We start from the raw sequence: 27401 nt of genomic DNA on the forward strand, positions 1-27401 counted from the left end.
GAAGTGGATTTGTTAAAAGTACCCAGCATATTTCAAATCAGTATGGAAAAAAAGGTTTATTCCATAAATGGTGTTAAGATTACCTATCTGCCTGGGACAAATACGAAGCTGAGACCTGTCTCATATGTCACACAAAGTAAATCCTGAACAGCGGTGCACAGCTTTGGGAATATACTAAAATCTGTTGAATTGTACACTCTAAATGGGTGAATGATATGTAACTGTATTTCAGTACAGTTGTTATAAAAAATAAATCCCAAAAGATGAAAAATTTAAGTATAAAAACATGGAACTGTACTAGAGGGAAACAAGATAATTTTTTATATGTTACTGAAAGGGAAATGACCTTTTCAAGCAAGACATACTATTCTAAACAAGTTTAGCAAGTCAATTATGTAATAATTAAATATTTTGCAGAAGAAAACACCAGGAAAAAAAAAAAGAAAAACATGACAAGCCAGTAGAAGAACATTGAATGCACATAGAACAAAGGGCTAATTACCACAATATATAAAGAGCAGTTAAGAATCAATGTGAAAATGACTAATAACCTGACAGAAAACTATCAGCAAAGGATAAGAGCAAGTCTCTTAGAGAAAGAGCTTATACTAGTATAAGCTCTACCAAAAGCCTTTTCTACCAAAAGCCTATTGGTACAAGCTCTTTGGAAGCAACTTTTGAACTATTTATCAATATTAAAAATGCATAACGTCTCTAATCTGGCAATTCTATTCTAGAATTTTTTCTTTAGCTATCTATACATGTGTCTGAAGACATAAACCTAAGAATAGTTATTGCATGAAATGTTTGTGACAGCAAAATACTTAAAGTCAAACAAAATGTCAGCCAACAAAGAAGTGGTTCAGAAAATTTTAGCACTTTGTTCGGTGCGAAACTTATGCTATTAGAAACAGTTATGCAGCTGTTAAGAACAGTTGATGAAGAACTACAAAATATATTAATTAAAAATAAATATTCATGTTCATGTTTTAAATTATTATATTTTTCACAAATAGTTGTTTGCATGTGCATAGGATATTTTAAATTCTTCTTGTCCCCCTCAAAGACAGCATGCCCCCAATTCAGCTTGTGAACAAAAAGATGAATGAGTTCCTTTCATGTGTATTATCTGATTGAACTTCTGCAACAACCCTATGGAAAAGATACCAGTACTTTCTTTGCGTATCTAATAGCTGCAACTACTAATGGTAAATCCTCGATGCCAAGGCTCTGTTGCTCAGGGAAAAAGCCTAATTTGTTTTATAACGTAGGGCATCCTTTATCACCTGATCTTTTCCTCCTTTCCCAGATTAATCTCTTGTCTCTTTTGTACATCTAGCACACCGCTTCATGTCCTTCACTCTGCTCTTCCTTTCCATGTCTAAGACCCTCTTCCATGATGCTTTCACACTCCTGCTGGATGAAAGCCTTCATTTCTTAAACCGTCAACTCCAGTGCCACCAACTAGGCGAATCCTTACCTGTCATCCTTGGCAACACAAATGGTTCCGGCGCAGCCACAGTCCCTCGTTATACTTCCTCCTGTATTTCAGAAGCACTTAATGCAAGTCTGTTAAACCTGATTATATTATTTCAAGGTTTTGAGCATATTGAGAGTAGAGGGCCTGTTTCATTCTCATAATGACCACTTGCCTAGAATATAGTAGCAGATCAATAAATACTTAGACAAACATTTACCTGAATCATAATCATTTTTGATTACCCATAGGTTGATGAACTCGATATTTTTTTAAAGTTTTTATTTTAATTCCAGTTGGCATACAGTGTTATATTAGTGTCAGGTGTACAACACAGTGATTCAACACTTCCAGACATCACCAGTGCTCATCACAGCAAGTGCCCTCCTTAATCCCCCTTGCCTATATTCCCCATCCCCCCGGCCACCTCCCTGCTGGTGACCCATCTCAGTAGTTCAGAGTCTGTTTCTTGGTTTGTCTCTTTTTTCCCCTTTGCTCATTTGTTTTGTTTCTTAAATTCCACGTATTAATGGAATCATATGGTATTTCTCTTTCTCTGACTGACTTATTTCACTTAGCATTATATTCTTTAGCTCCATCCATGTTGTTGCAAATGTCTAGATTCCATACTCTTTATGGCTGAATAATACTCCACTGTATAACTGTGCCACATCTCCTTTATCCATTCATCAATCAGCAGACACTTGGGCTGCTTCCATATCTTGGCTATTGTAAAAAATGCTGCTATAAATATAAGGGTGCATTTATCCCTTTGAATTCTTTGGATAAATACCCAGTAGAGAAATTGCTGAATCATATGGTAGTTCTTTTTTTAACTTTTTGAAGAACCTCCGTACTGTTTCCACAGTGGCTGCACCGATCTGTATTCCCGCCAAAAGCGCACAAGTGTTCCTTTTTTTCCACATCCTCGCCAACACCTATTGTGTTGTTGATTTTAGCCATTCTGACGGGTGTGGGGTGGTATCTCATTATTGTTTTGGTTTGCATTTCCCTGATGATCAGTGATGTCAGGCATCCTTTCATGTCTGCTGGCCAGCTATATGTCTTCTTTGGAGAAGTGGCTGTTCATGTCTTCTACCCATTTTTAAATTGGGTTATTTGTTTTTTGGTTATTGAGTGGTATAAGTTCTTTGTATATTTTGAAGACTAACCCTTTATTGAATATGTCATTTGCAAATATCTCTCCCTTTCAGTAAGTTGTCTTTCAGTTTTGTTGTTTCCTTCATTGTGCAGGAGCTTGTCATTTTGATGTAGTCCCAGTAGTTTATTTTTGTTTTTGTTTCCCTTGCATCAGGGGACCTATCCAGAAAAAAGTTACTATAGCTGATGTCAGAAAAGGTACTGCCTGTGTTCTCTTTGAAGAACTTGGCATTTAACATGGCAGATTTTGGGATCGAACAATATATCTTTTCTAAGAATGTGAAATGAAATGTTTTATTGATGGAAAAACTTTTTTTTATTGTTTTGCCTTATAGAATTCAAATGAATGTTCATGTTCCATGAAGAAAATAGGCTGCAGTTTTTTGTTACAGATTTGGAGTCAGTAGATTTTTATGAATGTGAACCTTATCATGGGTCTGAAAGCTTTCTGGGGTTTATTTTTTTAAAGATTTATTTATTTGAGAGCAAGAGAGAGCACATGAGCAGGGGGAGGGGCAAAGGGAGAGGGAGAGAGAGAATTTCAAGCAGACTCCCTGCTGAGCCCAGACCCTGACATACAGGACTCCATCTCACAACACTGAGATCATGACCTGAGCCAAAATCAAGAGCCACACTCAACCAACTGAGCCACTCAGGAGCCCCAGTTTTTCTGTGCTTTAATACTATTTTTTTTTCTTTTTCTTTTCTGTGTTTTCTTAGGAACCAGGGGAAATGTGTAGAGGGCATGGTGGAGATCTTTGACATGTTGCTGGCTACGTCATCTCGGTTTCGTATGATGAATCTCCAGGGAGAGGAGTTTGTGTGCCTCAAATCCATCATTTTGCTTAATTCCGGTGAGTTGATAACATGGGGTAATTTACTGCTGGGTTACTGGAAGAAAGATTTATTTGTATTTTCAGCCATACAAGCTGCCGTTGCAAAGGCATAATCATAAATTGAAAGAAACAATTGACGCACATTTAAAATAAGCTGTTGTCATTGTAGACTACTAATAGAGTGGATTCTGCGCTGGTCAGATACGATGAGTGAAGGACACAGATTGGACACTGAACCAAATGGCTCCTTTGTTGAAATATTTACATCCTTTTACAGATAGTTGGAATGTTTTTATTTTATTAATTTTATTTATTGAGTTGGAGGTGGATGTTTTTGCTACAGTGGTACAGGTTTAAAGCATCGGTTGGTGGTGGTGGTAGATGTCAGAAAGTAAGTAGACCAAGTGACCGAGATCAAGCTCCAGACCATAAGAAAAGAGGCTTATTTGAGACTGACTATGTTTCTGGTCAAAACTGATTAGGTGACAAATATAATTGGCTCAAAGATAGAAACACCTGGTCCTAAAACTGAGGCACACAGAGGGCGGGTCCAGCTGAAAGAGCAGCTTTCATGTGGTCAAGGGGTCTCATTCAGCTGTGCCCTCCGATCGATTCGTTTGAGCAAGCTTAGCTGAGTGGCATCTGGTTAAAGGTTTTTTGTGTTTTGTTTGCAGTAAGGTCACCTATTATGTAAAGAGTTTCTCCAGGTCACCCAGATGGAAACTGTGGCTCAGCTGAATTAGCACTGTGTCCCTCCTGGCCCCCGGTATTTGGATCTAAGCCCTAGATATCCAGCCTGTGGGACCCAGAGCTCAACAGCTGGGTGTTAGCTGCACGGTAGATACCTTTAGCCTGGATCTTTACCCCCATCCCTGGCCCTGCTTCATGCCTCAGACCTCCTTCTCACATAGAAACCGTAGCTATTTTGAAGCCCTAGGCCTGATTTAGAATCAGGTGTGGTCTCCAGTTTCCCGATAGCTGAACTACAGTTTGTACTCGTCACATGCAGAGAACATCGGCACTTTCTTCTCTTTTCAGATGTCTCATCTCTGCCTGATGAACAACAACCCCTTCGCACCTCCCCTAGCTGTTTTCCAGGTCCCTTCCCTACCGGTGCTAATAACCTGTATCGCTTCATGGTTAGACAGTAATCATTCTCACTTATCAACTGGTAAATGGAGATCTGTACTATTCCATTAGGCAAGGACTGAATTACAGAACGAAGTTACCTGAAAAACGATGTGCCCCACACTACGGAAGTGATTACCACTCCATTCAAGTTTCTGGTTCCACTCACATGCATTGTGCTTTTCATTTCAGTCATTTGTCCGGTGCACTGAAGGGTTCACATCCCACAATCGCTCTTTATTGGAAGAGAGTTCTGGGAGCAATGCCACTCGGCTGCACTGTGCCAGGTCCTGAACCTGGTCCTTCTTCAGTGGAGGGCTGGCGCCTGCTGACGGCTTTCCTGTGGGCAATCTTTTAACTTCAGGGAAAGCGGGCCTGTCAAGTGCTGGACTTTTTCCCCCACTTTTACTAGAAAATAATACTCCAGACAGGAAGCGAAATTAGCCAGAGTTATATAATCCTCACAAGTGGATGCTCTGATCTTGGTCACCAAAAATATCCCCTTCAAATCCACGTAGCCTCTTTCTACATTGTTGTTCTGTTCCTATGACAGGGTAGGGTTTTTAAAATATATTAAAAAAGGACAGGACTTTTGTTGTCAAAATATTAGATGCATAGACCCAGGTCTTTTAAATCCCAGAGGAAAAACAAATTCAGCCTTCACAAGGAAGTCTTCTGTGAAAGACTGGCCCCAGAATCTCAAAACATATTTCCCACCGTAGCATGGGGACCAGCACCGGACTCCTCCTCACATTTTCCTCCGCTATCCTTGTTCTTCTCCTTCTTTCTCAGGAGCGTCTGTGAGCTTCCTTCGTTGCACTTGAAGGGTTAGAACACTGTTTTGGAAACACAAGGCACAGTATGCTGACAGAGTTTACAGTTGTCCTTCTCATGAGAGAGATACCAGGGCGGCTACGTGTCTTTTCTGTCAAGGCCGGCACTGCTGGCTCACAAGCAGTAACAAAACAGAAGCCGTCTCCCAACCTGTAAAAAGTGAAACCACTCTTTTCAGTCCAGAAGTCAGCTCTGTTTGGAAAAGCAGGTCTGCTGCTGAGCACAGCTCTTAGTGTCTCATATTGTTCCTGAAAAACAGAATCAGAGGACAAGACTGAAACACAATGGTGCTGGGAGACTTTTCAGAGTCAAGCAGTCAGTCGTAGGAGGGTTACTACAGTCCTAACAATCTTTGCCCACAACTGAAGCTGTGGATTTTTCTAAAAACCCAACCAATTCATGACTCCGATTCAGGGCAATTCTTTACCTGTCACAAGGAAAAGAACAAAGTGACGGTCATTCCAGGAATCTCTGACAGAAGCCAAGTTGAAAAGAATTCAGGAAGCCTGAGCTGGAAGATGATTTTCTGATTCCTGGGAAACAAGTCCTCAGCGTATGGGGGAGCCTTGGGTTGTGCGCTGTGTCCCCGTCACCAAAGTCTGAGAGGGCATGTTTATGTTGGCCTTGAGTTTGAGGCAGAGGCACAAGGGTAGTTGAAAGGTTGTTTTGTGGACTATTAGGAAGGACTTTCTGCACCTCTCAAGAGGGTCTCCCAAATGCTGAAATTTCCATGGGAAGTCCCTTCACAGCTGTTTGGGAATGGGAGATATTAATCATGATATATGCCTTATTAAGAATAATTTATTACATTGCTTACAAATGCCTAGAATCATTCATAGGACAAACACTATTTTTCTGCTCTCCACTAAAGGACAGAGGCATTCCTGGTTAATCCAGAGATGCTTTAGCAAAATCAATGCCAGCTTCAGGGCAGTCCGAGAACTAGCTGGACAGAACTCAAGCGAAGGAAACTCAAGCAGGGCAGATGACCTCAGGGCAAAAGGCCGAGAGGGAACAGTGACAAGAGGCAGGGCCGGTGCTGCAGAAAGAAGGGGACCAGGGGACCAGGAAGGGGTTATCTGTGCCTGTTTACCCTATTCCTCCTACCCAGTGGGACTTCAGTCCTTCTTGGTAATTCCAGCATTTCTAATTCTTCCAGGCCCAACTCTGACCTCATCTCATTCAGGAAATCTTGCGACCACCCAAGTCTATAATGCGCTTTCCTTCACTAGACTATTTTAGTTCTTAGAGCCAGTACCCTATAATCTAGCGTTTGGTCAATTGGTTGACTGATTGCATTCATTTGTTCAATAATTCAGAAACTTTGTGCCAAATACACAAAAATGAATGACACAGTTTTTTGGTTTTGTTTTCAGTTTTTTAATTTAACCTGGATGGCTTCTTCGTGAATGTATATCCTGATTTCCCTGTAAACTATCTACACTTGTTCTTACATTTCTCACAGTCTTTAACCTGTGATCTGTCAACAAGTACTGCGCAGTTCAGTCCTTCAGTAGATGTTTATTTGCTGGACATGACCAAGAGGTTGTGGAAAGTTCCCATTCATCATATGCACTTTCTGCCATTATGAAACATATCATCCTTTTCAGATCCAGATAGTATCAAGCTATTAAATGGGAAAAAATAATGCCCGTCTCCTTGCATTACTGTGAACTGAAAGGAAAATTGTATAGAAGATGTTGAATGTGGTTTATGGAGCACAGTAGGCCTTCAGTCAGTGACAGCTGTCACCATCATTCAGGAATCTCTGGTTCAAAAGGAGCCAGTCCAGGGGTGCCTGGGTGGCTCAGTTGGTTAAGCATCAGAGTGGAACCTGCATAAGAGTTTCTCTCTCCCCCTCCCTCTGCTCCTCCCTGCCCCCCCTCCCCCCCCCACTGGCTCACATGGGCCTGTGCTCACTCACTCTCTCTCTCTCTCTCTACAAAAAAAAAAAAAAANGGATCACACAGAAAGGAGGGCATGTATTGCATGGTGCACTGGGTATTATACGCAACTAATGAATCATCGAACTTTACATCAAAAACCAGGGATGTACTGTATGGTGCCTAACATAATATAATAAAAAAATTATTATAAAAAAATAAATAAAATAAAATAAATTTTCTTGCAAAAACAGTAGATCCACTTTCCTCTCCTGACTCACAAACAGCTCCAGGTACCCAGAAGTCTTCCCTGGGCTGCTGGATCCCTGCCTCCCTCCTGAAATGTATTACTCTCCAGAAATATTGTCCTCATGATTACCTGTTCATCACAACTGCCTTCAGACAGTTGGGGTAATAAAGAGGAGTAAAGGTAAAAAACTGTAGGGTGAAAAGGAAAACAAAATACCAGAAAGAATTATGGCCACATTTCTAGAATGTGTACCCTGGTGTTCATTTAAGAAAAAAAAACGGGATATGGAATGTCGACCAGGTGCATGTATATTAAACATAAACGTAAAAATGGTGCCAGCTCTTGTCTGTCATTTAGTTCTGCTTTATTAATATGGTGACTGTCATCATCTTGGTGCCTTAACAAAGCATATGATGCTGAAGCCATGACACCCATTTGCTTTATGTATGTTCACCACGGCCCTGGGCAGAGAAGCATTTACTTCATGACTGATCATGACAAGCTCTCATCACGAAGAATATTTCCTCTCTCTTGAGCTGATTTCTTTGCACTGTTAATTATTAGACAGTTATTTAGAGCATTTAGAGTTTTAAGTTGAGAAGTAAGACAATGATTCAGAGTCCCTATATTTAGATGAAAGAACATTTTAAAAACATATTGACTGTAAACATTGAGGATCATTAATTCTCAACAGTTGAAGGTTTCTGACAGGAACAGGCCTTGGAAATTGCCAGTGGGCACACTGTCAGGTACGCAATTGTTGGCTGGTGGAGAAGTTTTGATTATATTAGCTCTTGAGTTCTTTGTAATGCCAAGCTTCCTCCCCAGGGGGCCTCCCTATTGTGATTTTGAGATAAATGATACTTCACATTTGGTAAGTGGCTCATTGTCTCCTTCTCTCTGGCTGACTAGATTCTATAGGCAGTGGACTCAAGTCTTAGAGCCTTTCCTTGCTACAAACTTCTGGTGTGGCTTGAAACAAGCCTAGGGTCTCCACTAATTCCCTGAAAACTTGGTGTGGCATGGACTTTGTCATTAGAGAGGACTGACATTCAGAAGAAGCAACTCTGCCACTTACTTAGGGGATGATGGATGCCCTTTGATGAGCTGCTTCCCTCTGAAAGGAATTATTGTGTTCTTCCTAGCAGATAGATAATAAATTCATGCTTGGAAATTCTGAGGCTGGATTTCATCCCTGCCATTTGTGGTTAAAAATTGCATTCTCATGACCAAAATGTCATTCTTGTGAATGGAAGGGTCTCAGGCCCCAGATGGAGTAGATTGGGTCCTGCATCTTTCACACACTGTGCTCTTGGAGCTTCTGTGGAACTAGGGAAACCAACCAAATTCCTGTAGCCTGGGAAAGACTGAGTGAGTCCTAATGGGACCTCCCGGGAAGGGTCAAAATCCAGCAGCTGTGGGAGACTAGATCCTTGCAGCGTTCTGATACAAGGAAAGGTCTTCCAATCATACTCAGAACCTTGGGGAGGGACATTATCATTTTGTGCTCACAAGAGCACCAGCAAAAGGGGGAGCCATCTCCTGGGTCCTTGATTCAACTACCCTTTGGACCAGGGTCCAGAAACTATGAAATCAATATTCTGAAGTCTGACCCATTTAAAAGAAAAAAATGCCACCAACTGCCCTAATGCTGACTTAAATGTTCTTGTTCTTTGTATTATAATGCTGCTTAAATATGTATAACCATATTTATTATTTAAACGGACAACCAAGCATAAACTTTGTTTATAGCTCTTATGTAAGTACAAAACCAAAACAAATTCACAAATTAAATACAAACTAAAAGGCAAACTAATAATGTTGCTGCAGAAATTGAACTGCTGTTTCTAACATGCCTGAAGTAGACCTCCGGTCTGCTGGTCTACCAAGGGCTCCAGTGATGACTCAGCACCCCCTTCCCTACTTGCCTGTGTTCAGAATGATCACAAAACCTTTCCTTGTGCAGCATGCTGTGACATCATCTGGCTTTGACAAGAACATATCAGTTATATATTTTGTTCGCTTCTGTATTTATTTATCTGAGGTTCTTAAAATATAACTATTGGATTTGAGGCAATCGGTAAATACTGGTGGAAAATGTGTTACTTAGGAAACAAAGATTATGTGGATCATCTAGATTGGTGAGTATCAGTGCTCCACACATTTCGATCATCTGGGGGTCTTTAAAAAAAAAAATCCCTGTGTGGGGACCCACCTCCAGAGATTCTCATGTAATGGGTTCAGAGGTAATTCAGGTTCAGGACCTGAGTATTAGTATTGATTAAAGCTCCCCCACCAAGACTCCAGTCTCACCAATATTGAGAACCGTTGATGTAAGTGATCTAGAACATTCTGATATTCATGTCTTAATGGTATTTCTTAGAATATCATTAAAATAAAAACACAAAATTATAAAATTCTAAGACAGTTTAAAGACCTTTAGAATCAGTTTTTAATTCTCAGGAATATGTGAAACCTTGTTTGAAAACTACCAATATAGATGATGACCTTTCACCTACATCAAAATAGTTCTCTAGTGGACTATGAAACTAACCATTCTGCAGACCCTGAGGGAGCAGCTGCTCATGCTCAGAACTGTGCTGGTACTGGAGGCATACAAATGAGTAAGAGCTGGGGGCACAGATAATTAAGTCATTATTTGCATATCATGAGATAAGGGCTGTGATATAGATAGGGTCCCTGCAGGAGGACTGATAGGTCAGCTGAGTCTTGGGGATGAGAGGACTTAGTTGGAGTCCAAAGAAAGGCAAGGGGAAAGGTCTGGCCCCACCATTCATTCATCTAACAGTGAGGATCTCATCAAACCACTGGACTTCTCTTTACTGGTTTCCTCAACTAGCAAAGAAAAATAATAGTTTTGAAACAGTCCTGCCAACTTTATGGGTTTGTTATGACAGAGTAAGATAGCTTAAAAATATAAGCTAATATCATTATTACTATTATAGTCTTTTTTTTTTCCAATGGGAAAATATTAAGCAATCAAATAGCCTACCAAGATTTTGGTGTCAAGATCACCCTGTTCTAATCAAAGGACCAGAAGTACACTCAGGGCCTATATTTGGAAGGGCCTTAGGTGCCCTCCCTTCACTCATGTCTGGCATATTGACCTATAGTTTAAAAGTGTTTTGACACTTGAGAAAACAACAATAAAATCCCATTAATTTCTTGAGCTCACAAGTAAAATAAAATGTTGTTTTTTAATGGGTTTATCTTTCCCCACAACATACTCACTGAATAAGTAAAAGCCATAATAGAATGTGTATGCTTCCTGACACATTTAAATGGAATGTCAAACTGTGCCGTCAGGTTTTAGTCTAAACCGAACATCCCTGCACTTGGTTGGAAGACCTGCTTCTGGGTGTAGCCTTCCACTCGGGGCCTCATGGCTCTCTGACTGCTTCTCTCATAGTGAAAGAAAGATGGAAGAACACACTTCCCGCTGCTAGTTCTGTCTTTCCCTCCCCTGCCACGGGGTCCCTGAGCATAGCCTCGCTTTGGCCTCTTCCAGCACTTTCCCCCAGAGGGCATATGGCTGCTTCTGTATGTTGAGGTGGATTCAGACTGCCTCAGGCCTATTTTGTCTGAGTTTTTACTTTGTATCTACTTTTTAGGTTTTATTTTTCTTCCGGCATATAAGAAAGACAGCAATACCCCACTGACCTGAGTGATATCCATGGCTTTAAAAGCTATTATTTGTTAGCTTTACTACCCTTTATTGAGTATTTACTACTTTCCAAGCATATACTAAGTGCTGGAAATGCGAAGTTGGCTTTAGTTGCCTTATCTGTAGTAGTTTTGTTTTGTTTTGTTTTTTAAGATTTCATTTATTTACTTGACAGAGAGAGAGATAGCCAGCGAGAGAGGGAACACAAGCAGGGGGAGTGGGAGACGAAGAATCAGGCTCCCAGTGGAGCGGGGAGCCCGATGTAGGGCTCGATCCCAGGACCCTGGAATCACACCCCCAACGGAAGGCAGATGCTTAACGACTGAGCCACCCAGGCGCCCCTATCTGTAGTAGTTTTTACCCTGTGGTTTATATGAGGTGAGGTGTAGGGACTGCTCCTTGGTATGTAAGGGCGGCGCCATCAAGGTGACCCAATGGTCATTCCAGTAGTGATAGTAATGGTGGTGATTACTAAGGCAGTTCTTACCTCAAGGCCCTCACAGTCTAAGGATGGAGACAGATATAAAAAGAAAACTTATCTTTTAAAAAATAAGGTTGCGATTATAAAGTGGTATGTTCAATTGAAATCATTCAAGAATATAAAATATATTACTAGAGAAATGAACAGTGACCCGAAGTTAGGCAACCATTTGGACATTTTGTTGTACCTCATTGCGATCTAGCATAAGGGTTAAGAGCAAGAAACTTTAGGTCCATGTTCAGATCCCCTTTCAGATATGTCTGAGTTATAGGGGTCCGGACAAGTGTTGCTTATACCCCTTGAGCTTCTGTTTCCTGGTCCAGGAATTGGAGATCCTAATAGTGCCTACCTACTAATCCAAGTTAGCACTTCAAACACTGTCTGCTTAGACTAACACTGCATTTGTATGAGGTACTGTTTTCTTCTCTTTACGTGCTGTGAGTGTATTATAACCATGTTTATATTTACGTGTTTTAGTTAGTATTATACACATATACTTTCCATAAATGGAATATTTTAAATGGCTGCATAATCATTATGAGGATATATCCTCGTTAATTCAACAAACCTGATACTGTTAAGCATTTAAGTGCTTTCTCTTTTTTTGGTCTTATAAACTATGCTTGTTTTGCATTCTTTTCCTACATCTTTTGCCCACATTTGCTTATGACTTTGGGTGTTTGTAGAAGTAGGTTTGCTGGTAAAAGATATAAAAAGTCTCTTGATTTGTGTTACCTACTGTTCCAGAAAGCTTTATCAAATTACACTTTTAATTAATGTAGCCTTATCATGCAATGTGAGAGACAGGCGAGTGTAGACTGCCGGCTAGGTGGGAGAGGGCAGACGGCTTCCTGCTGCCCAGCTGCTGCCTTCTGCTCTGAAAGACCCATAGGCAGTTACTCCTACATCAGTCGTATTATAAGCATCATGTCAGGAACCTTCCAAGCTCACCCTTTTGGAAGCAAATTATCACCTGGAGAATTTTGTTTCATGTGATTGTCTGTATAGGTGCTTGTTATGTTAAGTTGCAGGTTTGTGACTTACCCGGACACTGTGCTGGGGACCTACCCTTATTCCTTTTTTTAAAAATTTTTATTTATTTATTTATTTATTTATTTATTTATTTATTTTATTATGTCATGTTAGTCACCATACAGTACATCATTAGTTTTTTGATGTAGTGTTCCATGATTGTTTGCATATAACGCCCAGTGGTCCATGCAGTATGTACCCTCCTTAATACCCATCACTGGGCTAATCTATCCCCTCACCCCGCTCCCCTCCTAATGTCCTCCATGCTATTCCTTATGTTCCACAAATAAGTGAAATCATGATAATTATCTTTCTCTGCTTGTCTTATTTCACTTAGCATAATCTCCTCCAGTTCTGTCCATGTTGATGCAAATGTTGGGTATTCATCCTTTCTGATGGCTGAATAATTCCATTGTATGTATGGACATCATCATCTTTATCCATTTGTCTGTTGAAGGGCATCTTGGCTCCTTCCACAGTTTGGCTGTTGTGGACATTGCTGCTANACATCTGTTGAAGGGCATCTCAGTTCCTTCCACAGTTTGGCTTTTGTGGTTAATGCCACTATGAACATTGGGTGCATGTGTCCCTTATTTTCACATCTGTACCTTTAAGGTAAATACCCAGTAGTGCAATAACTGGGTTTAGGGTAGCTCTATTTTTAACATCTTGAGGGTTTTTCATATTGTTTACCAAATTTGCTGTACTAGCTTGCATTCCCAAGAAAAGTGTAAGAGGGTTCTCCTTTCTCCACATCCTTGCCAACATTTGTTGTTTCTTGCCTNGCATCCTCTTCATCATTTGTTGTTTCTTGCCTTGTCAATTTTTGCCATTCTAACTGGTGTAAGGTGGTCTCTCAATGTGATTTTGATTTGAATTTCCCTGATGGCTAATGATGTTGAACATTTTTTCATGTGTCTGTTAGCCATTCGTATGACCTCTTTGGAGAAGTGTCTGTTCATGTCTTCTGCCCATTTTTTGAGTTGATTGTTTTTTGGGTTGTTGAGTTTGAGAAGTTCTTTATAGATCTTGGATACCAGTCCTTTATCTGTAGTGTCATTTGCAAATATCTTCTCCCATTCCATGGGTTGCCTTTTTGTTTTGTTGACTGTTCCCTTTGCTGTGCAGAAGCTTTTTATCCTGATGAAGTCCCTAAAGTTCATTTTCGCTTTTGTTGTTTTCCTTGCCTTTGGAGACGTATCTTGAAAGAAGTTGCTGTGGCCAATGTCGAAGAGGTTATTACCTATGTTCTCCTCTATGATTTTGATGGATTCCTGTCTTACATGGAGGTATTTCATCCACTTAGAGTTTATCTTTGTGTATGGTATAAGAAAATGGTCAAATTTCATTCTTCTGTATATAGCTGTCCAATTTTCCCAGAACCATTTATTGAAGAGACTGTCTTTTTTTCCACTGGATGTTTTTTCCTGCTTTGTTGAAGATTAGTTGACCATAGAGTTGAGGGTCCGTATCTGGTCTCTCTACTCTGTTCCATTGATCTATGTGTCTGTTTTTGCACCAGTACCATGCTGTCTTGCTGATCACAGCTTTGTAATATAGCTTGAAATCAGACAACAGGATGCCCCAGCTTTGTTTTTCTTTTTCAACATTTCCTTGGCAATTCGGGGTCTTTTCTGGTTCCACACGAATTTTGGGATTGTTTGTTCCAGCACTTTGAAAAATGGCATTGGTATTTTGATTGGGATGGTGTTGAAAGTATAGATTGCTCTGGGTAGCATAGACATTTTAACAATGTTAATTCTTCCAATCCATGAGCATGGAATGTTTTTCCATCTTTTTGTGTCTTTTTCAATTTCTTTCATAAGTGTTCTGTAGTTTCTAGACTATAGGCCCTTTACCTCTTTGGTTAGGTTTACTCCAAGGTACCTTATTCCAAGCTGTCAGGGTGCACAAAGGGCTGCCATTTTATGTCTCACCTTCTGCTCTTGATTCCTTTGCCACTGATTTTTAAAAGTGATATTTATACAAAGAAAGATTGAATGGCTGGAAGTGCACTTCTCTTCATTGGTTTCCTCTACCAGCAAAGAGAAATCATAATTCTAAAGAGTCCTGCCAACCTTATGGGTATGTTATGTCAGAGTAAGATAGCTTAAAAATATGAGCCAATATCATCATTACTATTGTAGTCTTTTTTTTTTCCCAAAGGGAAAATATTAAGCAATCAAATAACCAACCAAGATTAAAAACTCATCCAGGGAAAGACAACCTGGTTCTTCCCATGGTTTCATTTGCTCTGGATTCTAGGGCTTTGTGAGAGTGACATGACCTTTCCTAGTCCCTAATGAGCTTGGAAGAAGCAGCTTATCATGTGAGCCCATTACTGCTCCAAACACGTCATTCTTTGATGATGGAGTGGCTGCTGGTTCCAAGAGTGCCCTGTCCAATGCCGCTGATGCTCCAAAGATCAAGTGCAGGCCTGTCTCCACATTCTCACAGCTGGAAGCAGACAGATGCAGGGAAAGCTGGTCCAGCTCCAGCTCAGAACAATAGTGAACCCTGAGGATGGCTAATCAGGACTGTTAGGAAGGGACTGGCAGGAGCAGTTTGTTCATTCTTTAAAATTGGCATCAACAGTGATGAATTAAACCCAGAATGTAAAATTCCTCTTCTTCTTGACAGGTGAAAAAGCACCTGTTCTTTCTCTTGGTATAGCAAATCTCACTCTTTTCTTTTTCTTTCTTTCTTTCTTTCTTTCTTTCTTTCTTTCTTTCTTTCTTTCTTTCTTTTTTCTTTTCTTTTCTTTTCTTTTCTTTCTTTCTTCTTTTAACATTTTTTAAAAGTTAAACTCAATTAAGTAACATATAGTGTATTATTAGTTTCAGAGGTGGAGTTCAGTGACTCATACATCTTATATAATACACAGTGCTCACTACATCATGTGCCCTCCTTAATGTCCATCACCCAGTTACCCCTCCCCTTGCACCCCACAAATGTCGCTTTTTGAGTAAGAAAACATAACCTTCACTTCCAGCTAAAGCCAAACAGCACCTCTTAGTAAAACCTTAGCATCATGCTTTCTTTGCATCCCAACTCACAAGTCCTCTGGGTCCAAAAAGCGTTGCCAGTCTTTGAAGCTCATCTTCTTCTGTACTTAGACATGTAGCTCAGGTTATCAGTGACATGTCAGGAGCCTTTCCAGTTAAGAAAGTTATTCTCGGACGCTTTAGTGACAAATGTGTTAGCTTTATTTCTTGTCAAAATGACAAGCCTTAAAGAGTTTCAGAAATGTGAATAGACTTAGGGATGATAGAAATATTATGAAAATAGTAAGAAGTAATATCCCTACAGCAAGCTCCTTATTCCTTGGAAGTTCCATTCACCAGCTGTGTTTCTCTCTCTTCAGTCCAGGCATTGACAAAGCTCATGAAATAATAGGAATGAAAGGGACTTTGACTTTGTATTTTTAATAGCATTTTCCTCTTCCAAATTACGAAAGTCCTACATGCCCAAGGCAGAGAACTTGGAAAATACAGAAAAATCACCAAGAAAAATAATCTAGGGAATCATAATTTCCCCACACAAAAGTAATCATTGCCAACATTTTGGTGAAAGTTCTTAATTAAAGAGACTTAGAAGATGTCTGTGTACACTGTGCTCCTTTCCCTCTCCACACCATCCCGCACAGTTCTGAAAGGCTGGATTGCTCCTAAGTCATTCCAGGAAAATTAGTCGTTTCTCAAATATCTCTGGAGGTAAGTCCAATGGCAACCATTTCCAGTTTCTCACAAACCTGGAAGTTAGGAAATTCTTTGTGTAGTTTTTGAGCAGTGGGCTAGGTGTGAAGGATATTTGGGTTCTGGTCCCAGCTTTGCCATTTATTTACCGACAGGGTGACCCCAGGCCAGTCCAGCCTCGCTGCCCTGCCCAAAACCCCTCTTAGTTCTAGCATCCACTGGCCTGGTTCCCTAATCTCTCTGAGCCTGTTTCCCAATGTTTAAAGTCACCGAAGGGGATCAGAGGGTTTGGGGTATTTTTTACATTAAAAAAATTTAGTTTTATTTTGGTTTATTTATTTATAAACTATTTTTTAGAGCAGTTGTACATTTTAGAGCAGTTTAGAGCAAGACTGAGTGAAAGGTACAGAGATTGCCCATGTATCTCCTCTTCCCCTCAACACATAGCCTTCCCCACTATCAAAATCCTGCACCAAAGTGGTACTTTTGTTGTACCATTGATCAACCCACATGACACCATTATCACCCGAAGGCCATAGTTGGTTTTTTTTTTTTTTTTAAGATTTTATTTATTTATTTGACAGAGAGAGAGACAGCCAACGAGTGAGGGAACACAAGCAGGGGGAGTGGGAGAGGAATAAGCACACTCCCAGCAGAGCAGAGAGCCTGATGTGGGGCTCGATCCCAGGACCCCAGGATCATGCCCTGAGCCAAAGGCAGACGCTTAACGACTGAGCCACCCAGGTGCCCCCGGAGTCCATAGTTGACATTAATCATGCTTGGTGTTGTACATTCTATGGGTTTTGACAAATGGATAATGGCACATATCCACCATTATAGCAATATCCGGCGTGGTTTCCCTGCTCTAACAATCCTCATCCAGCCTCCCACCTCCCTCCCCTGAAAACCAATGATCTTTTTTTACTCTCTCCATAGCTTTATCTTTTTTACAATGTCATATAGTTGGAATCATTGAGTATGTAGTTTTTCTGCATTGTCTTCTTTCACTTAGTAATATGCCTTTAAGATTCCTCCACATCTTTTGATAGCTCAATAGCTCATTTCTTTTTAGTGCTGAGTAATACTTTACTGTCTGGATGTACCATAGTTGATTTATCCATTCACCTGCTGTAAAGTATTTTGGTTGCTTCCAAGTTTGTACAGTTATAAATAACAGTGCTATAAATATCCACGTGCAGGTTTTTGTGTGGACATAAATTTTCAACTCATTCGGGTAAATACCAAGGAGCATAATTACTGGATCTCATGGAAGGGGATATTTAGTTTTGTAAGAATCTGCCAAACTGTCTTCCAAAGTGACTGTACCGTTTTTCATTCCTACTAGAGTTCCTGTTTCTCTATATCCTTGCCCGCATTTGGTGGTGTCAGTGTTCTAGATTTGGGGCATTCTAATAGGTGTGTAGTGGTATCTCATTGTTCCAATTTGCAGTTCCTTAATGGCATCTTTTCATATGCTTATTTGCCATCTGTATATTTCTTCTTAGTGAGGTGTCTATTCAGGTCTTTTGCCAATTTCTTTTTTCTTTGAATGTAGTTGACACACGATGTTATGTTAGTTTCAGGTGTGCAACTTAGTGATTTGACAAGTTTATGCATTATGCTGTGTTCACCGCATGTATAGCTCCCATCTGTCCCATTACATCATCACCTTCACAATATCATTGTATTCCTTATGTTCTGCTTTTTACTGCCGTACCATTCTTATTCCACAACAGGAGGCCTATATCTCCCTTTCCCCTTCGCCCATTTTGCCCAAACCCCCATCCCCCTCCCCTCTGGCAACCATCAGTTTGTTCTCGTATTTATAGGTCTCATTCTGCTTTTTGTTTATTCATTTTTAAGATTCCATTTACAAATTGAATCATATGGTATTTGTCTTTCTCAGTCACACTTAGCATAATACCCTCTAGGTCCATCCATTTTGTCTCAAATGACATGATCTCATACTTTTTATGGCTGTGTAATATTCCATTGTGTGTGTATACCACATTTTCTTATCATTGTCCATTGGTGGACACTTAGGTTGCTTCCATATCTTGGCTGTTGTAAATAATGCTTCAATAAATATAGGGGTGCTTATATCTTTCCGAGTTGGTGTTTTACCTGGTAAATACCCAGTAGTGGAATTACTGGGTCATATGGTATTTCTATTTTTAATTTTTTGAGGAACCTCCATACTGTTTCCACAGTGGCTATACCAATTTACATTCCTGCCAACAGTGCACGAGGGTTCCTTTTTCTCCACATTCTCATCAACAGTTGTTTCTTGTCTTCTTTATTTTAGCTACTCTAACAGGTATGAGGTGATATGTCATTATGATTTTGATTCACATTCCCCTGTTGATTAGTGATGTTGAGCATCTTCCCACGTTGGCCATCTGGATGTCTTCTTTGGAAAAAGGTCTGTTCAGGTCCTGTGCCCATTTTTTGATCAGGTTGTTTGTTTTTTTGGCGTTGAGTTGTATAAGCTCTTAATATATTTTGGATATTAACCCCTTACCAGATATGTCCCTTGCAAATATCTTCTCCCATTCAGTAGGTACTTTTTTGTTTTCTTGATGGTTTCCTTTGCTGTGAAAAAACTTTTTAGTTTGATGTAGTCCCAATAGTTTATTTTTGCTTTTGTTTCCCTTGCCTTAGGAGACATATCTAAAAAAATGTTGCTACAGCTATATTAGAGAGTTTACTGCCTGCAGTCTTTTCAAGGATTTTTATGGCTTCAGGTGTTACATTTAGGTCGTTAGTCCATTTGAGTTTATTTCTGTGTGTAGTGTTAGAAAGTGGTCCAGTGTCATTCTTCTGCATGTGGCTGTCCAATTTTTCCAACACCACTTACTGAAGAGAATGTCTTTTCCCCACTGTATGTTCTTGCCTCCTTTGTCATAGATTAATTAATCGTATAAACATGGGTTTATTTCTGGGATCTCTCTTCTGTCCCATTAATCTATGTGTCTATTTCTGTGCCAGTACCCTTCTGTTTTGATTACTACAGCTTTGTAGTAGATCTTCAAATTGGGGATTGTGATACCTCCAGCTTTTTTCTTCTTTCTCAGGATTGCTTTCACTATTTGGGGTCTTCTCTGGTTCCATGCAAATTTTAAACATTATTTGTTGTAGTTTTGTGGCCCATTTTCTAATTGGGTTGTTCATTTTCTTATTATTGACTTTTAAGGGTTCTTTGTATATTTTGCATAAGAGTCCTTTGTCAGGTATGTCTTTTGCAAATATTTTCTCCCAGTCTGTGGCTTGCCTTCTCATTCTTTTATGATCATTGGTTTTTAAACGTTGTCTGGCTTGAAGACTTGTATTCTAGAAGGAGGCTCTGGTGAAGGAGGAGAGGCTGACTAAGTGGGATCCAGCCCCCTTCCTTCATTTCTCTTGCTTTTGAAGTTTCGCTTCACCCAGTTTATATGTGAGGGTTTTATATGAGGTTTGTATATTTCAGAGGTTTTGATTCTCAATTTAATTGAGAATTAATTGTAAATTAATAATTTAAAAACTACTGAACTAGATGAACTTAAGCCCCCTTTTAAACCTGTAACTCTGGAATTCTGCATCTCCTTTTTGCAACGTGATGTGACCTTTCTCTCCTTAACTAAAAGTGAGAAACCTGTCACAGTCATGTGACCCTTTGTCAATATAATTTTCATCTACTGTCGTGTTCACTCAATATGATGAAACGGAATAACCCTAAAGAACCACAGGCACTGCCCACATGCCCACTTGTCTCTTCAAAATAGTAATTTTTGACGCTAATTATCTTTTCCAAAATAATCAGAGAAAACTATCAGCCATTTTATTTTTATATCAGGTGGAAAGTATATCTGAAACCTTGTGGCTCTGGAGATAAACATACAAATCAGAACCAAGAATGTGCGACGTCATCTGTTAGCAGCCAGCGCTGACCATCGCAAGGTATCCAAGCTGTGCTGTTCAATGCGGGGAGATGAGCTCATGTGCGTTTCAGCCTATTATATATTCTTTGATCATATGGCACTTTTTTTCTGGCTTTGAAGCTAAGTCAGATGAATGTTTTATAAACATTTGCATTCACACTAACACTGTTTATTGATTTGGCAGAAGATGGAGGGATGTCTTTTTAATTACTTGATGCATATATTGCCTCTGCAACAGAGAATTTGAAATGGCTTGCTAAATTTTATGCAATGCAAAGGGAGTAAACCAATAATTGACAAAATTTGTAAAAAATAGAGTGAATAAAATAATAAATCCAGGAATCAAATTAGCACACAGAAGTATATCTGTACAGTGCTTAGGAGAGGGCCACAAATTTGGCTCTAAATTGCTTTTTCTTGGCCAAAGCATAGAGGAGAACACATTCCATTATAAGGCTCACAGACTTTTAATAAAAATAAAAGTAAATAGACCAGTTGTTTAACATAAAAACTCTCCTTCAGGCAAATCTCTACAAAGTCTATTTCTCACAATTAAGGCTTGATAAGGATAATGCAACTGAAAACTCGGAGTGTTTTTTTCTCTGGTGAGAAAGCAGATGCAGGTTTTGGGGTTGCCAGTTAGGAGAAGATCCAGATGTATTGATAATAGGCTGGGCAGGGGTCAGGGTTAATGGCTTCCATGGAAAACTGTTAACTGAACAAGTTAGATGATAAGACGAGTTCAGGCCCTTACTGTTGCACTGTGGCTGAAGGTCAAGGGTTGGGGTAAGGCATTAATAGGCAGTAGGGTTCATAATGTGGAGGAGGAAGTATTCCAATGTAGTTTCATTTCCTGATGCACCAGCACACAGTCCGAGCTCCTGTCTTCCTGTTCTGGGTCATTTTCCTTTCTGGGTGTTCTGTGCAGATATCCAGGTGTGTTCTGCCTACAGCAGCTGTGTGATAAATTACCCCCCAAACATAACAGGTTAAAAAAAAGTTTGGATTCTCTTGGTCATGAATTTGGCTAGGGCACAAAGAGACTATCTTGTCACTTTCCCACCATCCCTCAGATGGGGAGACTCATGAAGTGGGGTAGTTCGAGAGCTGTGGGTACAGTCATCTTGAGGTGGCTTTAGTCACGTGCTGGCCATGGATGCCAGCTGTCAGCTGGGACATCAGCGGGAGCTGTCAATGAAGGTGCTTATCCGTGGTCTCTCCTCGGAGCTCCCCTGCAGCCTGGTGCGCTGCACCTCTTAGTAGGTGGCAAGGGCTCCAGAAGCCCGTGTCCCAGCTGACAAGGCAGAAGCTGCATGGCCTTGTGCAGGAGTCCCTTAGAAGTCATACAGCATCACTTCCAGTCCATTTTTTTTTTTTTAAATTACAAGCAAGTCACAGGTCCACCCAGACTCAAGGGAGGGCATAGCTTGGATATCTCTAGGGGAGGAGTACTAGCCTCATGTAGTAGAGAAGCATGTCGGATGGGAAATATTGTCGTGGTCACCTTTGGAAAATACAGTCTGCTCCAATGTGTAAGAGTTGCTTCTGGCTCTGTGTTGTTGCTCATTGCCTTTAAAATGCCAAGCAAGAAAAAGTGAGGTCCAAGGAAATGAATTTATGCAGATTGTTTTGGCCTACCTTCTCTGGGGAAAAAAATGAAACCCTCAAGGCCTTCTGAGACCAGGCCAGCTCACTGGGACTAGGAGTTCTGCATGGAACCTTGTGAATAAATCCCTCTATAATAGATGGGCTGCACATCTATGTCCCTTCAAAACATCTTCTTGACCTCAGAAACCTAGCAATTGACTATTTGAGGAATAGGAAAATCAGAACCCTGGGTCTTTCTTTATACATTACAGGTATAACTAACCAAAATAAGGCTTTTAAGCAAAACATAGATCCATAATGGATTTATCCTAAAAGGTATAGGTTAGAATACAACTTACTACAAAAATTAAAAACTGTGATTTTTTTAAAATTTGAGTATAGTTGACACACAGTGTTACATTAATTTCAAGTATACAATATAGTGATTCAACAGATTTATACATTATGTTATGCTCATCCAAGTGTACCACTGAGGCTACCATCTGTCCTCATACATCATTATTATAATGTCATTGACTATGTTCTGTATACTGTGCCTTTTATTACCGTGACCTATTCATTGCATAACTGGAAACATGTATCTCCTTCTCCCCTTCACTCATTTTGCCCAATCTCCCCCACAACTGCAATTTGGTATATAAAAGCTATATGTAAAAGAATGAAACTGGACCCCTTTCTTATACCCTATACAAAATAGACTTAAAATGGATTGAAGACTTAAATGTAAGACCTGAAATCATAAAATTCCTAGAAGAACACATAGGCCATAACCTCCTTGACATCGGTCTTAGTATTATTTTTTTGGATCTGTCTCCTCAGGAAAGGACAACAAAAGCAAAAATAAACGAATGGGACAACATTAAATTAAAAAGCTCTTATACAGTGAAGGAAACCATCAACAAAATGAAAAGACATCCCACTGAATGGGAGAAGATATTTGCAATTGAAGTATCCAATAAAGAATTATTAATATACAGGATATATAGCAAAAGCCAAAAAAATCCAATTTAAAAAAATGGACAAAGGACCTGAATAGACATTTTTCCAAAGAAGACATCCAAATGGCTATCAGGCACAAGAATAGATGCCCAACATCATGAATCATCATGGAAATGCCAATTAAAACCACAGCGAGTTACGATCTCACACTTGTCAGAGTGGCTATTATCAGAACGACAAGAAATAACAAATGCTAGAGAGGATGTGGAGAAAAGGGAACCCTCGTGCATTGTTGGTGGGAATGTAAATTGGTGCAGCCACTGTGGAAAATAGTATGAAAGTTCCTTAAAAAATTAAAAATAGAGCTACCATATGATTCAGCAAGTGTTCTTTTTGGCTGCTTATTCGAAGAAAATGAAAATGTTAATTCAAAAGGACATATGCACCCCTACCTTCATCACAACATTATTTACAGTAGCCAAGATATGGAAGCAGCCCAAGCGTCCGTGTCCATCCATAGGTGAATGGATAAAGAAGATGTGAGATACATATACATATGCATATGCATATACATATACACAATGGAATATTACTCAGCTATAAAGAAGAATGAGATCTTACCATTTGCAACAACATGGATGGACCTCGAGGGTATTATGCTAAGTGAAAGGAGTCAGAGGAAGACAAATACTGTAGGATTTCACTTATATGTGTAATCTAAAAAGCAAAACAATGAACAAATCAAACAACGAATAGAGTCATAGGTACAGAGAACAAACTGGTGGTTGCAAGGGGGAGGGAAATGGGGAGATGGATGAAATAGATGAAGGAAATTAAGAAGTACAGTCTTACAGTTATAAAATAAATAAGATACAGGATGTAATGTCCAGCATAGGGAATACAGTCAGTTATACTGTAAAAAACTGCACGGTGACAGATGGTAATTAGACCTGTGGTAATCATTTCATAATCTATGTAAGTATCAAATTACTATGTTCTACATCTGAGAATAATATAATACTGTATGTCAATTATATTTCAACAAAAAGTGAGACATGGCTGCCACTTAAGTTATTTTCTTAAAAAGTGTACATTTAAGGGGCGCCTGGGTGGCGCTGTCATTAAGCGTCTGCCTTCGGCTCGGGGCGTGATCCCGGCGTTCTGAGATCGAGCCCCACATCAGGCTCCTCCACTAGGAGCCTGCTTCTCCCTCTCCCACTCCCCCTGCTTGTGTTCCCTCTCTCGCTGGCTGTCTCTCTCTGTCTAATAAATAAATAAATAAATAAATAAATAAATAAATAAATCTTTTTAAAAAAATGTGTACATTTAAGATTTCTTCTCAAGTCAATTTAATCAATTCATCAGTTTCACCATCTGAAGTCATTAAGGGATTTGTCCTTTGAGTCAGCTTGAAAGTATTGACATACCAAGTATTTACCTTTTAGGATTTTTAGTAGATTTCATTAAAAATTATACTAAATTGATAAATATCACTAAATCATTAGCATATGATCTCATAGTCATCTGTGCCAAGAGGGTACTCATGAGTACACAGTGATGCCAGATGGGCCACTGTGTTCTCATGTTGGGCTCTGGCAAGAACACTTCCCTTCACTGTGATCCCTCTCACTTTGAGATCACTTAGAAGAGGACTTGAATGACTGTGTGATTTTACAAATACTAGTGTAATAGTAAATCTTGTTCAAGGATTAGGTTATGAACAGGTTTTTCACTTTTCAGGTAAATAATCACATCAGTAGAAGGATGAGTTTCCTACCTATGGACAAATACTGCTCAGAGCAATATTCTTGTTCAATTCATAAAACAAGTAGTCAGTTCTTGCATGGCATAGAGCAACTTTTAAATCCTTAGTAATATTGGGAGCTGTGTCTTTCAATCATAACTAATTAAACATTCCAATGTCCTGTACTTGCCCCTTGGCTCAGCTTACCGGTCAGTATGCTAGTGTCTAGAATGAATGGTTAGCATGATGGGAGATAATGAGGTGGTTCTAGAATCTAGTTCATGGTTTCCATAACAAAACATGGCAATACTGGCATTTGGGAAGAGAAATAACTTCTAAGTAAACTAAGAAACCGAAGGCCTTAGAAATGTGGAAAAATGACAACAAAAGGAGGTATGCAAAACATCCCTGTGACTTTACCTCTTATTATACAAATTCATTTACTTAGTCATTAAACCATAAAACACTTCTCATCTTGCATTCGAGTAGGACAACTTCTCTAACAAATGGGATCCAAATGCATAATGGCTCAAACACATAGAGGTTTATTTCTTGTTTACTTAATAATGCTGGGTGCATGAACAGGCAAGTGTTGGAGCCCATCTTCCATGTGGGCATTCAGGGACACAGGATGATGAAGCCTCCACAGTCTTGATTGGTTTCCTTCCAAGGTCTTTCTAAGAGTTATCTTCATTCCAAGCAGCTAGCCAGAAGGGCGATAAAAAGGCAAGGAGGACCACACATGGCAGGGAAATGCATGGAGAAGCTATCCTTGAAGTCATTCACATTATGATAAGGTACTTCACACAGAAGAAAGATGTAGTCCATGTTTTCAAGATTTTACATTTCAGCGGCCACAATATGAAGAACCCATGGTCATCACATGGCTTTTAATCCTGGGGAGGCATTAGACTCACTAATGGGGTTTTTGCTTTGTTTTATTTTCAGAAAGAGAGATTCTTTTTTTTTTTTACTTTTTATTTTTTTATTTTTTAATTTTATTTAAAAAAATTTTTCATTATGTGCAGTTAGCCAACATGTAGTACATCATTAGTTTTTGTCGTAGTGTTCAGTGATTCATTAGTTGAGTATAACACCCAGTGCTCATCCCAACACGTGCTCTCCTTAATACCCATCACCTGGTCACCCCATCCCCTACCCTCCTCCCTTCTGTAACCCTCAGTAATGGGGAGTTTTTTTTTAAAACACAGATATCAGAACTCTACCCTCAGCTTCCAGTCAGCAGGTTTGTGTGGAACCTCGGCAGCTGTATCTTAGAAAATTCCCCAGGAGATTCTGAGAGACAACCACATTTGAGAATCACAGACTTTGGAGAAAAATCTCATAGAATTGCCAGTAAACAGTAGCAGTCTAAGAAAAAAATACCTATCCTTTTGAGCATGCTGAAATGAAATAAATAATAGTTTATCTATACACAGTTATAAAAAAATCAGTGTGATTCTATACCTCATATAAAGGAGAAATAATATTAAGCTAATGTAAAATAAAATGTTATGTATTTCAATGCAGATGCACAGGCTCGACTACAGTAGAAAACATAAGAAAGTAGTAAAATGCTTGTCTCTATCTACAATTAATGTTTCGATGTAAGATGGCTAGGAGATTTTTTTTTTTTGGAGCATTTTTTTTTTAGATTTTTAAAAATTTATTTGAAAGAGATAGAGAATATGAGCAGAGGGGAGGGGTAAAGGGATAAGGAGAAGCAGACTCCCTGCTGAGCAGGGAGCCTGATGCTGACTCAGTCCCAGGACCTCCAGATCATGACCTGAGCCAAAGGCAGATGCTTAACCAACTGAGCCACCAGGTGCCCCAACCAGGAGCTTTTCTGTATAAGAAGTACAGGCATATGAAAAAACAGAAATAGAGATAAATATCAGAATAAGAAAATTAAAAACTAACCAAACCTATTTTTATGTGATAAGAAGAGAGAAATAAATTAGACTGATTTAGTAAAAACAAGCCAAGAAAAAACAAAGACTGTCAAAGTGAAAAAAATAATGAGGAAATAAGATAATTTGGCACATGAGCTGGGCTTTATTATATGTATTGTCAAAGTAATTCCCTCTGTTATGACATAGGATGAGTAAGAGCAGACATGTATAGAAACATATATTCTTCTTTTAAATTGAAACAAAATTGGTATATAACATTGCATTAGTTTCAGGTGTACATTATAATTCAACATTTGTATACACTAGAAAGTGAGCACCATAATAAGTCTAGTTTACCATCCATCACGGTATAATTAACCCCCTTTACCCATTTTACCCACCCTCCACCCCCTCCCCCTCTGATCACCATCTCGTTCTCTATACCTGAGTTTTGTTTTGTTTTATTTGTATTTTATTTTTTAGATTCCATATATAAGTGAAATCATTTGGTATTTGTCTTCCTATGTCTGACTTATTTCACTCAGCATAATACCCTTAAGGTGCATCCATGATGTTACAAATTACAGGATTTCCTTCTTTTTTATGGCGAGTAGAATTCCACTATATCTGCCATGTCTTTATCTATTTATCCATCAATGGACCTGTACATCACTTCCATATCTTGGCTATTGAATGAACAATGAACATAAGGGCACATACATCTCTTCAAATTAGTGTCTTCATTTTATTTGAATAAATATTCAGAAGTAGAATAGCTGGATCACATAGTAGTTCTATTTTTAAGTTTTTGAGGAGCCTCCCTACTATGTCTTATAGTG

The 27401-nt window shown here is 39.3% G+C and overlaps 1 protein-coding gene across 10 annotated transcripts in view; it reads left to right on the forward strand.

The window, feature by feature from the left end:
- The window catches only part of ESR1 (estrogen receptor 1), a 380558-nt gene that overhangs the window by 336232 nt on the left and 16925 nt on the right, over positions 1 to 27401 (forward strand). For all 10 annotated transcript variants that reach the window (XM_034669311.1, XM_034669310.1, XM_034669319.1 and 7 more), the window contains one exon: positions 3359 to 3492. In XM_034669311.1, the coding sequence (XP_034525202.1) occupies positions 3359 to 3492 (134 nt within the window). The remainder of the gene's footprint in view (positions 1 to 3358; positions 3493 to 27401) is intronic.

The sequence above is a fragment of the Ailuropoda melanoleuca genome, chromosome 10 (genome assembly GCF_002007445.2).
Source record: "Ailuropoda melanoleuca isolate Jingjing chromosome 10, ASM200744v2, whole genome shotgun sequence".
NCBI lineage: Eukaryota > Metazoa > Chordata > Mammalia > Carnivora > Ursidae > Ailuropoda > Ailuropoda melanoleuca.